Source organism: Oncorhynchus kisutch, linkage group LG9, assembly GCF_002021735.2.
Source record: "Oncorhynchus kisutch isolate 150728-3 linkage group LG9, Okis_V2, whole genome shotgun sequence".
NCBI classification, from domain to species: Eukaryota; Metazoa; Chordata; class Actinopteri; order Salmoniformes; family Salmonidae; genus Oncorhynchus; species Oncorhynchus kisutch.
The window spans coordinates 32639763-32656067 of NC_034182.2; the positions used below are offsets into that span (position 1 = coordinate 32639763).

Consider the following 16305-nt stretch of genomic DNA (forward strand, 5'->3'; position numbering starts at 1 on the left):
TCTATATATCTCTCTCTCACATTCCACCCTTTTTATTTACCAATGTAAAATTTGAAATAACTTCGCACCTCCATTCTCCCAAGAGAATCTTAAAGAAATCGTGTGATTGGGTAAGAGAAAGTATCTGTATATTTATTTTCCCTCTATTTTTAGGCTGGACCTGGTACCCATTAACCGGTCCGTAGGCTTGAAGGCCAAACCCACCAAACCTGTCACCGAGGTCCTGCGCCCTGTCGTGGCGAAGTATGGCCTCCACCTCAACGATCTGGTGGCCAAAATAGTAAGTCTGGCTGGGTCGCCTCGAGGTTTTCTGTTTGCAGCTGTGTATCTAACCCACCCCATCTCTTCTGTAGAGCATGACAGTGACACTGGGTGGAGTGTCATTGGCTTGGAAGGGGGAAGGAACCTCATGCTCTTCAAATGTTACTGGGTGGTTAGCTCATTCTGACTCAACCAGCCTCAGATTTTGCAGAGAGAGGGCTATAATTATGAATGACTACACTCCTGAAACATGAGGGAGGAAGGGGGTAGAAAGACTCCTCCCTTTCCCCTAAATCCTTGCCAGTTAGTTGGTTTATTTTTGTCCTGTGGTGTGTTTCCAAGCATTTACCCCAGTATTATACAGGAAGCTAAAGCCACATTCTAAATAGAGCGAGGGCTTCCATGTCTTACATGGTTAATGATAGTACACAGAAGTTGAGATGATACGCTACATGTTTGAATGACATGCTCATATGGCATCATCCTAATCTGTTGAAATGGATGGGAACATGCTAATAATGCTAGCAAGATAACTTGCTAAAATGCTGTGTATTTTGACAGAGTGGAGAAACGGAGCCTTTAGACCTAGGGGCGCCAATATCCAGCCTCGACGGCCTGCGCATAGTGCTGGAAAGAGCGGATCCCTCTGCTTCAGGGAAAGGTAAAACTGCCACCGCACCAAACTCCAAAACACACGCTAAGACAACAGACAAGGTCAACCAACCCTGAAGATGGTCACTGTTTCCACTCACTCCTACAGTGACCTTGCATGGTCCCAGATCTGTTTGTCTTGCTAGTGTAACCAAGCTAAGAACGTACCACAAGCTCACTCCACAGCTAGCTTGAAATGTCACTGTTGGAGCTATCCAATTGGTACCTGTTGTATAGCTCAGACGGTTTGCACGGGCAGTCTGGTTCAAGCCCAGTCAGAGGTAGGTTCAGGGAGGCAGCGCTACATGCTAAGCTTGCACACTGACACCGATTATACCAACACCTATGGTTACTGTCCATAGGAGTTATCAAGACGGCACAAACAGATCTGGGACCAGGCTAATAGAGACTCACTGGAATACTCAAACCCCCAATCACCCTAAGATAGTGACTGGAGAAATCCAGCGGTGACATTTTTCCAATATTGACCTTGCACTTCAGCCCATCTCTTTCCAGGAATTCAAACCGCTCTTGTAATCTATGTCCTGTTTTGTTGTCCCACTTACTTCTAGTGGTAAGCAAAGATATCAGAGTTATGGAGGATGCATGGGATGGCTCGTTGGCTCAGATTCACCTCCATATTGTTTTTCTCTATCTATAGATTCCAAGTCCAAGTCTGCCTCCTTGAAAGCCCATCTGCCATCTTTGACCAGCAGGAGTCTTTCAGCAACAGTAAGGAGACTTCCTTATTTTATCCCTGTCTTCACTTTTCTCAAGTATCCTTAAACTTCTAAATGTTCTGTCTCCGGCTCCCCTGCTATGCTGCTTCTTAACAATTTAACATCACATAATAATTGCTCAAGTGCTCTACTCTACTTTGTTCCAAGTGGTTTCCTTGCTTGAATGCTGGCTGCAGCTGACTTGAACACTGACTGACCCCCTGCTTTGTAGTTCAGCCTCCAGATCGCCTTTATAGTTGAAATCTGACCTTGTCCCCTAGGGATATTACATTAACCTGATTTACTCCAACGAAACAACGTGCATCAAATAAACAACACACATAAAAGGAACAACGGGCCTGTGTTTTATCTTGATCTTTTTCTTTACTTCTGAAAATAACAGGGCAACAGGTGCAAACACTTAAACACTCACAGTGTAAGTAAATCTGTCCGGGATATGTCGTAGTGGTGTTAGTAAAGGGCATGCACAGCCTCCTCCCTCCCCCTTAATGGAGTGCGTTGTTGTTGTTGCGTCTGCAGGGAGATGACAGGTCATCAGGAAAGGCAAGTGGACAAGACCCGTCGCTCCCTACGGAAAAGAGAAAACCGAAAAAGATTAATATAGATGAAGCTGAAGGTAAATCATCCCCCTCTCTTTCTACCCTGTGGTGGCTTCTCTGAGCTTTGCTTCGCTGCGTCACCAACATCATCTCTTTGGCAGCATTAAAAGGAGCCTTCAACCTTCACAGTTATCTCTCAGTGGGGCTGTGTACCGTACACGTTAAACTAACTAATACTCTTTTCATCTGACCTGTTCCTTGTTCTTGGGGAGGGTATTAGGAATAGGAAGTAACTTTCTCTCTCTTTAGAATTCTTCGAGCTCCTGAGCCGGGCACAGAGTAGCCGGAGAAATGCCCAGAGAGGCCTCCTGAACAAAGAGGACCTGGAGTTACCTGACTTCTTGCGGTTAACCACCTGCTCCCCCACCACTACCTCCCTAGACGTGACTTGCTCCACCCCCACCTCCATCAAACAGGGCCAGGGGGCAGGCAGGGTGAACGGGGTGGGCGGCACCCCCGCCCGCGGTCCCCTCAACGCCAGCCTGCGCTCCGAGAGCCTGGACTCCTCCCTCAGCAGCGCCAATGGACACTCCCACTCCGCTGCGGGGCGCAGGGCACTGCCCCCAGCCCGCCACCCCATACCCACCTTCGGCGCCACCCTCTCCCCCATCCCCCGCCTCTTGGAGGCTAGAGGCCCGGCCCTCAGAACGCTGGAGGAAGACACCCATGCTGACCTGACCCTGGTGGGAGAGGGGGACATCAACAGCCCCAACAGCACCCTTCTGCCCCCCTCGCCGGTGCCGCTGTCCTACGAGGGCAGCCTGCCCGAGGCTAACTTCACCCCTCCTGCGCCCTGCGCCCAAACCTCCCAGGATGGATGTGGGAATGGCCAGTCCAGCTCAGGTATTTCCACATTGTGACTATGCATTAGCGTGTTGATGTGTGTGTGTGTGTATGTTTTTGTGTATGTGTGAGAAACGGAGAGTGTGTGGTCGTGTGTGTCTGAAGGTGACCTGATTTCCAATGACAACTCATTTTATACTGACTTCAATGCACTTTATGTACAACTGCTCTCTCAGTTGTACCCCAATCATTTTGACTCCTTTGAATACTTTCTAATGAACATAGATAGCATTGTTTGTGGTCACTTTCAATAGTAAGTTGAGTTCAATTGTAAATAGTGATGTATATATTTAGAAATGAATGACATTTACATTCGCATACCACTGAACTGATGGGGTTTACAACCTAACTGAGATTTGAGGTGATAGTCAACCATAGAAAGTTTCGTATTGGATACAGATTTGACCCAGGTGAATAAACTCTCATTATACATTCATAATGCTTTAATGGTCAAAATGACAATTGTCATCACAATCCATGAAAAATAGTCCTACTATAATTTGACAGCAACCAATTGTAGCAAGCTACAATTACCATGCAGGTGTGAATTGTTTGGTTTGATTGATTGTAATAGAAAACCTGAAAGATTGCCATGAGTCACAGCCAGCATTCATGTCAATCAATAAAAGCTCTATGCTTGCATTGTGAGTTTATAATTGGTGTGTAGTTCTCTGCCCAGTACACAGCTACAGACAAGATAAAACGTAACCAAAGAGTTATGAAATTGTTATTTGAGCAGATGATCTTATACCTGTACATTCTATTATTTGTATTGAATTATTTGAATTGAAAAGCTGTATTTTTTTCCATCCCATCCTCTAATGCAATGCAATTCAACAATGCCAATAAGAATTTCACTCTGGTTTTAAAATTCAATTAAATATATAGAGAAAGAAAACTAAAATTGATTTTTTTCTTCACAAAATGGTGATAATTATAGACAGTGATGATAGATCTAGTTTAACATGAATGGTATCATTGTTGAATTGCATGTCACACTCTGTCTGGAATCATCCTCTCCCTCTGTTGGATGCCTGTTGTAGATAATCATGAAAATTAATTCTGTATCTGTGTTTGATTAGATCTAATAAATGTTAGACCTGGAATCACATCGTCTGTCTTTTTACAAGTTTGTAATCTCAAATTCAGTTACCACTCCATGTCTCCTCTTCACCAACTTTCCCCAACACGACCTATATCTCTTTCATTTAGTTTGTCTTCCACCTCCTTCTCCCTGTCCTGTTCTTGCATGCTAGCTGCTTTGTCTGTGCTCTTCTGAGAAGGTTGTGGCGTCTGTGTCTGGGTAATTCAGATTTTTTGGTTGTGTTTAATTCTGATTGTTTTGTCTGTGTGAGGGGGTCATTCGGTGTTGTGTTTGTGTGTAATTCTGATTGTTTTGTCTGTGTGAGAAGGGTATTCGGTGTTGTGTTTGTGTGTAATTCTGATTTGTTTTTTCTGTGTGAGGGGGTCATTTGGTGTTGTGTTTGTGTGTAATTCTGATTTGTTTTTTTCTGTGTGAGAGGGTCATTCGGTGTTGTGTTTGTGTGTAATTCTGATTGTTATGTCTGTGTGAGAGGGTCATTCGGTGTTGTGTTTGTGTGTAATTCTGATTGTTATGTCTGTGTGAGAGAGTCATTCGAGGTTGTGTTTGTGTGTAATTCTGATTGTTTTGTCTTTCTAAGGGATTGCAGCATTTCTGTAACTTTCCCAAAATCCCCAGGTTTTCCAGAACTCCTGGTTGGAAGATTATTTCCTCTTGATTCCAGGAATCTTCCAACCAGGATTTCTGGGGGGAAAAATGCATTTACTGTAATGTACCTCATCTAATGTATAATGCTTTTAGTATGAGCCGCGTATATCTGTATCACTCCTGGATTTTAATTTCCCATAACCCTACCCACTGGTCAGTTTCTCGTTCTCCACTATATACAGTAGGACCTTTAAGTGAGGTTGATAGTTGTGGTGAGCCAGAGAAGTTGGTGAATGCAGTCAACTAACTCCTGATAATTGCAGATTTAGAGTTTCCAATTATTTTGCATTGAATGCACGCTACCACAACAGTCCCAAATGAATCTAATTTTGCCTGTTATCATTCACTATCTAATGTCTATCTCTATTGGGGTGGGTTAGTCTGTCAAAACAGAATGAGCAGTGATGGGAGTCGATCACAATCACCAGCATTATTATCTGCAACTGGTAGTTTGCCATGACGCAGAGTCAGTGTTAGCCAGTTTATCTGTGTGATTTTACCGTAGTCGAGGTGTCTCACTGGTGTTCAAACACCTATTAGAATAATAACAACACACTTTGAAATCCCAATTTAAACGTGAGCCTTATCCATCTGTGCTGGTTGAAGAACTGTACAGCTAAAAAAATCTGTCAGGAAGCAAGACAGCTAGAATTACATAAGGTGTTTACATGTCTCAGCTCATCTATTTAGTATGTATTCGTATGTATATCCCCATTAGCTGTTTCCAAGGCAGCAGCAACTCTTCCTGGGTTCAAACAGGATTTAAACAATTATATTTAAACAAAACAACAGCCTACGTCATAAATAAAACAATACATCATACAGGACATTATTACTCTCTAATTACAAATGTACAATACTACAATACAGCAATATTACAATGTGTTTGTGTGTAGAGTGTCTGTGTGTGTGTGTGTGTATCTCTTTACTGTCCGTGTTTTGAGATGAGGTTTTATCCCCCCAAAATTTAACTGCTCACTTGAATTACTACGTAGAGGCATGTAGTCGCACCTCTACGTAGTACTGTGCACTTTCCCAGAGTATGTTCTGGACATGGGGACTGTGAAGAGACCCCTGGTGGTATGCCTTGTGCTGTATGTATGGGTGTCTGAGTTGTGTGTTAGCGGTTTCAATAGACAGTTCGGTGATTTCAACGTGTCAATACCTCTCACAAAGACAAGTAGTGATGCAGTCAATCCCTCCTCTACTTTGATTCAGGAGAGATTGACATGCATGTTATTGATATTAGCCCTCAGTGTACATTTAAGGGCCAGCAATGCTGCTCTGTTCTGGGCCAACTGTAATTTGCCTATGCACTTCTTTGTGTCACTTGACCACATAACTGGGCAGTAGTCCAGGTGTGTTTTGTGGATTATGATGTCAAGAAAGCAGAGCAACAACCTATATGTTTTGACCTATATGTTTTGACTTATATGTTTTTACCATGTCAGTTTACAATCAAGCGTTATACCCAGCAGTCTCCTAAACTTGCTCAATTGCTACTTTATCATTACAAGATTTAGATGAGGTTTAGGGATTAGCACATTTTTTGTCCCAAATAAAATTATTTTCGTTTTTTATATATATTTAGGACTAGCTTATTACTAGCCACCCATTCTAAAACTGACTGCAGCTCTTTGTTAAGTGTTGCAGTGATTTCACTTGCTGTGGTAGCTGAGGTATATAATGTTGAGTCATCAGCGTACATAAACACACATGCTTTACTTAATGCTAGTGGTAGGTCAATAGTAAAAATGTAAAAAAGTAAGGGGCCAAGATGGCTACCCTGAGGTATGCCAAACTATACCTGGTTTATGTTAGAGAGGCTTCCATTAAAGAACACCCTCTGTGTTCTGTTAGACAGGAAACTCTTGAAACATGATATGGCAGAGGATATAAAGCAAAACAATGTTTTCAGCATCTGACCTGGGTTCAAATAGTATGCATTTAGTTTCAAATACTTAAGCATGTGCTTGATGAAACTTGTCTGACGCAATGGAACCAATGGAATAGTCCCCAAAGTGCAAACCAATGGAATAGTCTTCTGAAGTGCATCCATCTAGCACTCCAGGCAGGCTCAATCAAAACATTGAAGTATTTGAATGAAAATAAATAAAGTTTAACCCATGCCTGCAGCTCAAAGTGTGGCACACTTCCAAGGTCCGTCACTCCAGAGGACACGACGTGTCTAGCTGACCTTTTCCAAATGGCTCTGTCAATAGATAAAAGGAAAGGTGATATGTGTACACAGGATGATACGAGTGGGTAGATTAAGACTCACAGAGTCTCTCTCTGCTCGTCTTTTCTGGTTACTAAGCGCATCAGCCTGATTCTGCCACATTGGGAACCATGGTAACAGGTCCGCCTTGCATCAGTTGACTGTGCTGCTGCAGAGAGAAACTGTTGCTATTTTTGTGTGTGTGGGGGGGGGGGGGGTTGTTCTCTCCCGGTCTCTGTCATTTTCTCTCGCTCTCACTCACTGCCCGCTCCAAGCTAAACAGAAAGTCCCTGCATGTAAATGCGTATAATTTTTATTCTTTATTATGCATGCAGTATTTATGTTCTATTCTTTACCTGTGCCTTGCAGAATGTTCTTGCTTGCACGACAGCCAGTACGCATCTGTATGCACGACAGCCAGTACGCATCTGTATGCACGACAGCCAGTATGCATCTGTATGCACAACAGCCAGTATGCATCTGTATGCGCGACAGCCAGTACGCATCTGTCTGCATGGAGGAACGCGGCATGCACACAATTAGTGACAGTACATCTGAAAGGTAACATCTTTCTGTCACTTTATGATGGCCTGGAATGAATTACCTTTGACCTTTAAAAAAGACAAATTGACACATCATCAGAGGGAAATAATTGTATGTAGTGCATCAGGCACATTTCTGAGTAAACTCAAATAATTAGATGTTGTATCATTACTTTACATATAAATGCAATCATCTCACACTCAATCGAACTACTGATTGACTACAGTCAATCAAACTACGGTCTTCTTAATAATCAGTGGGATGAGTGGAAATTAAATCATTCCTCTGTTAGTTTATGTTATGGCTACTGTCAAGACTACCATTCTCTGCTGGAGAAAGTGTTTTCTGCAGGTTAACAGACCATATATTACAAACCAAAGGTTTCATCTAACTAGGAGCCAAGGGTTTATGTTCACTGGGGTTTACGTATAAGAGTGGAACGGAGTTCACCTCTTATAGCAGAGGAATGAAGTTCACCTCCACTTTGGCTTAGATGTTAATTAACTAATATCTGTTCAAGTTTTGGGCTCCCGAGTGGCACAGTGGTCTAAGACACTGCATCTCAGTGCAAGAGGTGTCAGCTCGTGAAGTTCCCATACAAACACAGAAACCCCAGCTGTAACTCAAATACTCAGTTAAAGCAACGTCTTCCAGCTGTTACCAACTACAGGTAGGCCCTAATATTTGTGTTTGTAAACTGAAGGGTTTTGACAAATGTAACTAATGACAATAAGGGTGGTTTTGGGTAGACTGGTCCCAGATCTGACGTCTCCTCCTATAACCTGATCCCAGATCTGTTGTCTCCTCCTATAACCTGGTCCCAGATCTGTTGTCTCCCCCTATAACCTGATCCCAGATCTGTTTGTGCTCTTGCCAACTCCATTCCTGTCATTGTCCAGCCAAACACGATTGCATGACAATGAGTGTGACAGGGAGTTGGCATGATAGCATCAACAGACTGGCACTCAGACAGAGAGATTCTCGGGTCAGCTCCTATAGGATATCCCAATTCAATCCCTGACTACAGCATTAATGTAAACTTATGTTGAAAAACCAAACACAGGTCTGCTAGGGTCACTCCCACCTAACATTTGAAATGACCTCATGAGTGTGTTCTGTTGAGATACATTTACCGTTATAATAACTGAAATATACTGTATAATCTGATAGATATCTTAATTATGTGTTTCCTTTCCATGTCAAATCAAATGATGGTTGTGCAGCTGGTCAGATAAACATATATTGGTCATTATTTGTTTAATTAATTATTTTGGCCACTAGAGGGCAACAGTATATAGTATAACTGTTCCTCCATCTACCACACTTGGGTGTTCGAGGATGAGCTCAAAACAGTTCAGTTTTCTAGTCATAGTAAAGAACCAATGCATAACATTTGACACCGTGGTTTGGTTATCATATTTTTACTGTATTTATCATAGGAAGTGCATTTTTTTTAAAGGACCCGTAAGTAGGCATTTCACTGTTATTCTACACCTGTTGTTTACGAAGCATATGGCAAAAACATTTTGATTTGATTTGTATAGTGATTGGTCCTGATTCTAAGACTTTGTGACATCATTGGCCTCTCACACAAACTTAGCATAAATGGGACTTATTTGTCATTGCCCATATCCAGAATTTAGACCAGCTTTTATACTTTCAAATGCAATCAACCACTTAGGCACAGGGCTTAGCGTTCATCCCACTGCACCATAACAACAAAATGAAAAGGTGACAATCGTAATACCGCCAAAAAATTAACAATAGCTTACAATGATTCAGAATTCTGTGAACCCTGTGAGGATTGTGTGCCTGAGGGACGTGGTGGCTTTCATCTCGCTTTAGATTTCACTGGCTGCGTCCTGAATGGCAACCTATTCTCCATATAGTGCCCTGGTCAAAAGTATTCCACTATGTAGGGAACATTGGGAAGCAGTCTGGCTGACACACCTGAAAGCTGGATACGGCTGACCCTCAGTCTGTCTTATCATCAATCTGGCAGTAACCAGGGGGCCTTGGGGCTGATCTCAGCCAGTCTGAGCTGTGCGGCTGGTTCTGTTCCAAACTGGCCCTGGGGAGAGCTAGTCTGTCTGGGCTAGTGTGGTGCCCTAGGACATTGACAGAAGACACCTGACAGACAGCCAGCAGGCTCATGTTAACAGCAGTGCTAAGACAAGAATTACACCTCTTCGCTCAACTCCTTAATTAGAGCTAGACGTTTATTCCAAACCACTTCAATCGCTCAATATACTTACTTATAATTCTCATTGTAATAATTTGATGTCGACTATTATTTGAAGTAGCGTCATGAGACAATTTTGAGCACATCAACTTTTTAAGTAGGCCCAAGCTTTTGCTGTGTGTGTTCAGCTGTGAGAATGGGAACGACGCGGAGGTTGTGTTTATAATACTGCATCTATTCTGTGAATCAGAGGCGTAGGAGCTCAGAGGGTGTATGTGTTGGAGTCACCTAGACCTCTTGTTTAAGGGCCACAGGAGGGATGAGGAGAAGTATTACTCATTGGAACTGTAATATCACAGTTACAGATGTAGCATCATCATTTGTTTCACTACTGGATTGGTTTCATAAATCAACTATCTTCTCGCTCTTGAACCCTCACTTCCTACTTTGTAGGAACATTCTCAGCAACAAAAGAGTGATCAAATTCAGATCCTACATCTGTAGCTTTGGACTCGACTCACACTCTCTCAGGATCATAGAGAAGTGTTACAGCGGAACTGAATGAGTCAGCGCGCTCTAGAACCAATTGTTCTAATGTGATGTCTCATTACGTACACTGGCTTCAGTGCATATATTCTTTCTCCATCTGTGATAGTCACTCTTGTCAACACTTGTCAAGATAAAAATACAGCAAAACAAACTCACTGAAATGTACCATGGCCATAGTGACACAGCTCCATTCTGACTACAGACTTCCATCTGGATCTAAAAATGCACCTTTGATAAAGTTCTGTATTATGTACCTCTGTTTGACAGTGTATCAATATCAATGCAACACTCATATCAATGCAACACTCATATCAATGCAACACTACTCAGTTTTTGCACAAGTGCCACGTTTGGTTGACATCCAACACGTCTAGACCATAGTAGTTTAGCACGGTACACAGTGGACCTAATGAATAACCAATAAGTTAAACAGTGTCAGTTTGTTCTTTTGAAGCTAAGCAGACAAGCTGAAAGGCATGCATAGCCCTTGTTATGGTTGAGATGGTTTCATGTTGTTAAATCATAGGGCGCAATTATCTGAACTGGTCCTGGACCAGAAGCCATCAAGCCAAAATACTCTGAGCCTGATGCTTTGTCACCTACGGGTCACTGCTCTGAGATCAGCTCAATGGACATACTGCATTTCAAGGGTCAGAGCTCCATCATAATGGAGATGGAAAAAGCTCTCCCGGAGGGTTTCTTAAATGGTTGTGTCTGGATTTTCTCCCCTCCCCCTTGGTTCCGCTGTTCACTCTTTTTGTTCTCTACCATCAAAAAAGGGCGTATGTCAAGACAACCCACTGGGGACAGATGTCAATTCAGCATCTATTCCACGTTGGTTCAATGTTATTTAATTTAAATGAAGTTGACTCAACCAGTGTTTGCTCAGTGGAAAAGCACTGGTGGCCCTATGACTCTATTTTACACTGATTATAACATGGATGATCAGATCCTCTGAAAGACTTTGTATATTAGACAAGGGAGGTGTTAGACAAGTCATACCACATGCACTGCAGTAAACCGTCAGTGAATCATTAGCAACAGTTTTGGGGAAGCTACCCTTAATGAAAACAAAGTTTACTTGAATGAAGTTACTTTGAAAAAGTAGTCCACTACATCCAAACTACTTTGTGAAAAATTGTCATCTGAATTGTCATCGACAATTGTCATCTTACAAACTGCAAGAACAGTTTACTTTCGGCTCATATGTTAACAGAATGTAATTTAGCCTATTAAACTCAAACTATTTGTTTCAAGTGACAATGTATTATTGTGTCGTCTATGTATCACTTATGTATTATTTTCTTGGTAGTGTTTAGTTCAGTAGTTAGTTAAACCGCTATATGCCTAGAAACTTGTTAACTACTGAAAACACTACTAAGATTGGAATGTAGTTCAACTACCACCAAGCTACTGGAAATTGTAGTTCAATTAGTAGTTGAACTACATGTAGTTTACTGCTCCCCAACACTGATTAGCAATTATATTCACCAATTTATGGTAGATTGGAGGCCTCAAGGCTGTGGAATATTTTTTACTTATCCTCTTTGTTGACCACTGTGGCAAACACTACAGCTGGAACATAGTTGGAGAATCTCAATTGCATACTCCTCGCGTCCTCTCTCCTTGCCGTCTTCTCAAAACCCATTGGATGGGAAAGCCAGAGGTCCCTCCCCTCTGACCTTCTCCCCCAATGGGTTTTTGAGGAGGCGTGGAGAGAGGACTCTAGGAGAATGCAATTGAGATTCTTCCAATGGCACATCCTTCTATTACTAATTCTCCCATCTCTCCCTTCCTTACCCAGAGAGAAGAAAAAGAGCATGTGCTCTTGACCGCTCCCACAAGAGGGCGCCGTATCTTGGAGCACTCCGCTCTCAGCCTGCCCTACAGGAGGTGATGGATGTGGAGGGAGTGTGTCTAGAGGAGGGGGAGGAGGAGAGGGAGGAGAGAGATAAGGTGGGGGAGGTCACCATCATCCGGGGAGAAGACTCCGAGCTCAGCCTCAGTTTCCAAGGGTATGCCACTGAGCTCCGGCAGTGCCAAAGCCGGATGAAGACCTCCCAGGTGCCCCTCAACGCCCCCGACCAATCAGAGGGGATCCAAGACTCCAACACTGACATGTACAAGGCCACAATCGTGTGAGTTCTGAGGCTGAGCAACCTTCACCAGCACTTTCCAAGCTTGAGTCACTGTCTGTTCAAACAGGAACATACTTGACAAACGAGGGACTTTAACCGCAAAAAGCTATTGATATTCACTCCAGAACTGATAGAATGTATAATAATTGTTTTGGTGATATATATTGTATTATTTAACATTACTCTGGTGTGTGTTTAGTGTGTATACATGAAAAGAACATGAATTGCCAGTTCAGATTGATGAACAATTTTGTAATAACCTACTGTTTGGGAATTTATCAAGGGATAGGCGACCTTGTTTAAAACATGGTTGCTGATACTGCAGGTACTACAAGGCAGGGGATATGGAACTAAACCTCTTTCAGCTGGATGAGAAGATAGGATTCACAAATTGTAGGAACACGAGAAACTCCTCGCAACTTTAGTACATACTGTATTATTCTAGTTGGCAGGTAGCCTAGTGGTTAGAGCGTTGGGCCAGTAACCGAAAGGTTGCTAGATTGAATCCCCGCGCTGACAAGGTAAACATCTGTCGTTCTGCCCCTGAACAAGGCAGTTAACTCAGTGTTCCTAGGCTGTCATTGTAAATAAGAATTTGTTCTTAACTGACTTGCCTAGTTAAATAAAGGTAAATATATATATATATATATATATTCCACGCTTTCATTGGGAACAATATATGATCCATCTTCATAACTGTAAATGTACCATTACAGTATTATGATTGCCTTCATGTTTGGTTGTTGTTCAAATTCCACCCAATAAACATGCCTACCTTTATCATTCCAGAATGGAAGCCTCTTGTCATTAGTCATTTTGATTTCTGTATGGTAAGGAGTCATATATTGAAGGATTAAATGAAAGGGGCAACCTGGGATTTCAAACAGCCCCACCTGATGGGGGTATGTTAGACGAACTAAACTCACTAAGTTATATTATTCAAGAATCAATGGCTACAGTCGTGGCCAAACGTTTTGAGAATGACACAAATATACATCTTCACAAAGTCTGCTGCCTCAGTGTCTTTAGATATTTTTGTCAGATGTTACTATGGAATACTGAAGTATAATTACAAGCATTTCACAAGTGTCAAAGGCTTTTATTGACAATTACATGAAGTTGATGCAAAGAGTCAATACTTGCAGTGTTGACCCTTTTTTTCAAGACCTCTGCAATCTGCCCTGGCATGCTGTCAATTAACTTCTGGGCCACATCCTGACTGATGGCAGCCCATTCTTGCATAATCAATGCTTGGAGTTTGTCAGAATTTGTGGCTTTTTGTTTGTCCACCCGTCTCTTGAGGATTGACCACAAGTTCTCAATGGGATTAAGGTTTGGGGAGTTTCCTGGCTATGGACCAAAAATATTGATGTTTTGTTCCCCGAGCCACTTAGTTATCACTTTTGCCTTATGGCAAGGTGCTCCATCATGCTGGAAAAGGCATTGTTCATCACCAAACTGTTCCTGTATGGTTGGGAGAAGTTGCTCTCAGAGGAAGTGTTGGTACCATTTTTTATTCATGGCTGTGTTCTTAGGCAAAATTGTGAGCGAGCCCACTCCCTTGGCTGAGAAGCAACCCCACACATCCATGGTCTCAGGATGCTTTACTGTTGGCATGACACAGGACTGATGGTAGCGCTCACCTTGTCTTCTCCAGACAAGCTTTTTTCCAGATGCCACAAACAATCGGAAAGGGGATTCATCAGAGAAAATTACTTTACCCCAGTCCTCAGCAGTCCAATCCCTGTACCTTTTGCAGAATATCAGTCTGTCCATTATCTTTTCCTGGAGAAAAGTGGCTTCTTTGCTGCCCTTCTTGACACCAGGCTATCCTCCAAAAGTCTTCGCCTCACTGTGCGTGCAGATGCACTCACACCTGCCTGCTGCCATTCCTGAGCAAGCTCTGTACTGGTGGTGCCCCGATCCTGCAGCTGAATCAACTTTAGGAGACGGTCCTGGGACTTGCTGGACTTTCTTGGGCGCCCTGAAGCCTTCTTCACAACAATTGAACCGCTCTCCTTGAAGTTCTTGATGATCCGATAAATGGTTGATTTAGGTGCAATCTTACTGGCAACAATATCCTTGCCTGTGAAGCCCTTTTTGTGCAAAGCTTCCAGTCTGTTATTCAAACTCAATCAGCATGACAGAGTGATCTCCAGCCTTGTCCTCTTCAACACTCACACCTGTGTTAACGAGAGATTCACTGACATGATGTCAGCTGGTCCTTTTGTGGCAGGGCTGAAATGCAGTGGAAATGTTTTTTGGGGGATTCAGTTCATTTGCATGGCAAAGAGGGACTTCGCAATTAATTGCAATTCATCTGATCACTCTTCATAACATTCTGGAGTATATGCAAATTTCCATCATACAAACTGGAGCAGCAGACTTTGTGAAACTTAATATTTGTGTCATTCTCAAAACGTTTGGCCACGACTTTATATACTACCGTTCAAAAGTTTGGGGTCACTTAGAAATGTCCTTGTTTTTGAAAGAAAAGCTAATTTTTGGTCCATTAAAATAACATCAAATTGATTAAAAAAAGACAGTGTAGACATTGTTAATGTTGTAAATAACTATTGTAGCTGGAAACGGCAGATCTTTTATGGAATATCTACATACTGTAGGCGTACATCACTCCTGTGTTCCAATGGCATGTTGTGTTAGCTAATCCAAATGTATAATTTTAAAAGGCTAATTGATCATTAGAAAACCCTTTTGCGATTATGTTAGCACAGCTGAAAACTGTTGTCCTGATTAAAGAAGCAATAAAACTGGCCTTCTTTAGACTAGTTTAGTATCTGGAGCATCAACATTTGTGGGTTCGATTACAGGTTAAAAATGGCCAGAAACATAGACCTTTCTTCTGAAACTCATCAGTCTATTCTTGTTCTGAGAAAATAAGGCTATTCCATGCGAGAAATTGCCAAGAAACTGAAGATCTCGTACAAAGATGTGTACTACTCCCTTCACAGAACAGAGCAAACTGTCTCTAACCAGAATTGAAAGAGGAGTGGGAGGCCCCGGTGCATAACTTGTGCTGATGATAACCATATGTATCTAACCCTGTTTCTGTGGATCCAGTTCTTACAGTAGTTAGGAAATAATGTAAGTTCCCATTCCATCAGGGAGAAAGCATTCACCACCACTGTACCACCATCAGTTCATACAGACATTGGTGAGTCCAGTGTCAGTCATCTCAGTTAATTGTTAGTCACTCTAGTATCCAGTGTTTTGGAGAAACAAACAACCACTTCAACCAAATACACACAACACAACATTGCCACATGTTTCCATTACTCAAAGAGGTACCTCACTCTTGTACACTCAACAGGGGTTTCCCAGTTATTGACTGGTTGGGGTGACACAATCACACAGACATAAACACACGCACGCATAGACACATGCACACACAAAAATTGTGCAAGCACATGTGCAAGCACCCGCACACACGCAACTACTCCCTTCACAGGGGACTACTCCCTTCACAGAACATTAGAGTGTCTAATTTGAGAAACAGATGCCTCACAAGTCCTCAACTGGCAGCTTCATCAAATAGTACCCACAAAACACCAGTCTCAACGTCAACAGTGAAGAGGTGACTCCGGGATTCTGGCCTTCTAGGCAGAGTTGCAAAGAAAAATTCATATCTCAGACTGGCCAATAAAAAGTAAAGATTAAGATGGGCAAAATAACACAGACACTGGACAGAGGAAGATTGGGGGAAAAAGTGTTATGGACAGACTCATCTAAGTTTGAGGTGTTCGGATCACAAAGAAGAACAATTGGTGAGACACATACAAAATGAAAAGATGCTGAAGGAGTGCTTGACGC

At 42.4% G+C, this 16305-nt stretch overlaps 1 protein-coding gene across 1 annotated transcript in view; it reads left to right on the forward strand.

The window, feature by feature from the left end:
• LOC109897068 (regulator of G-protein signaling 12) overlaps positions 1 to 13265 on the forward strand; it is an 80094-nt gene extending 66829 nt beyond the window's left edge. Inside the window, exons 13-18 of the mRNA XM_020491589.2 lie at positions 154 to 280; positions 823 to 922; positions 1574 to 1644; positions 2172 to 2268; positions 2501 to 3094; positions 12141 to 13265. Coding sequence (XP_020347178.1) covers positions 154 to 280; positions 823 to 922; positions 1574 to 1644; positions 2172 to 2268; positions 2501 to 3094; positions 12141 to 12478 — 1327 coding nt within the window. The 3' untranslated portion in view covers positions 12479 to 13265. The remainder of the gene's footprint in view (positions 1 to 153; positions 281 to 822; positions 923 to 1573; positions 1645 to 2171; positions 2269 to 2500; positions 3095 to 12140) is intronic.
• Positions 13266 to 16305: the final 3040 nt, after the last annotated feature.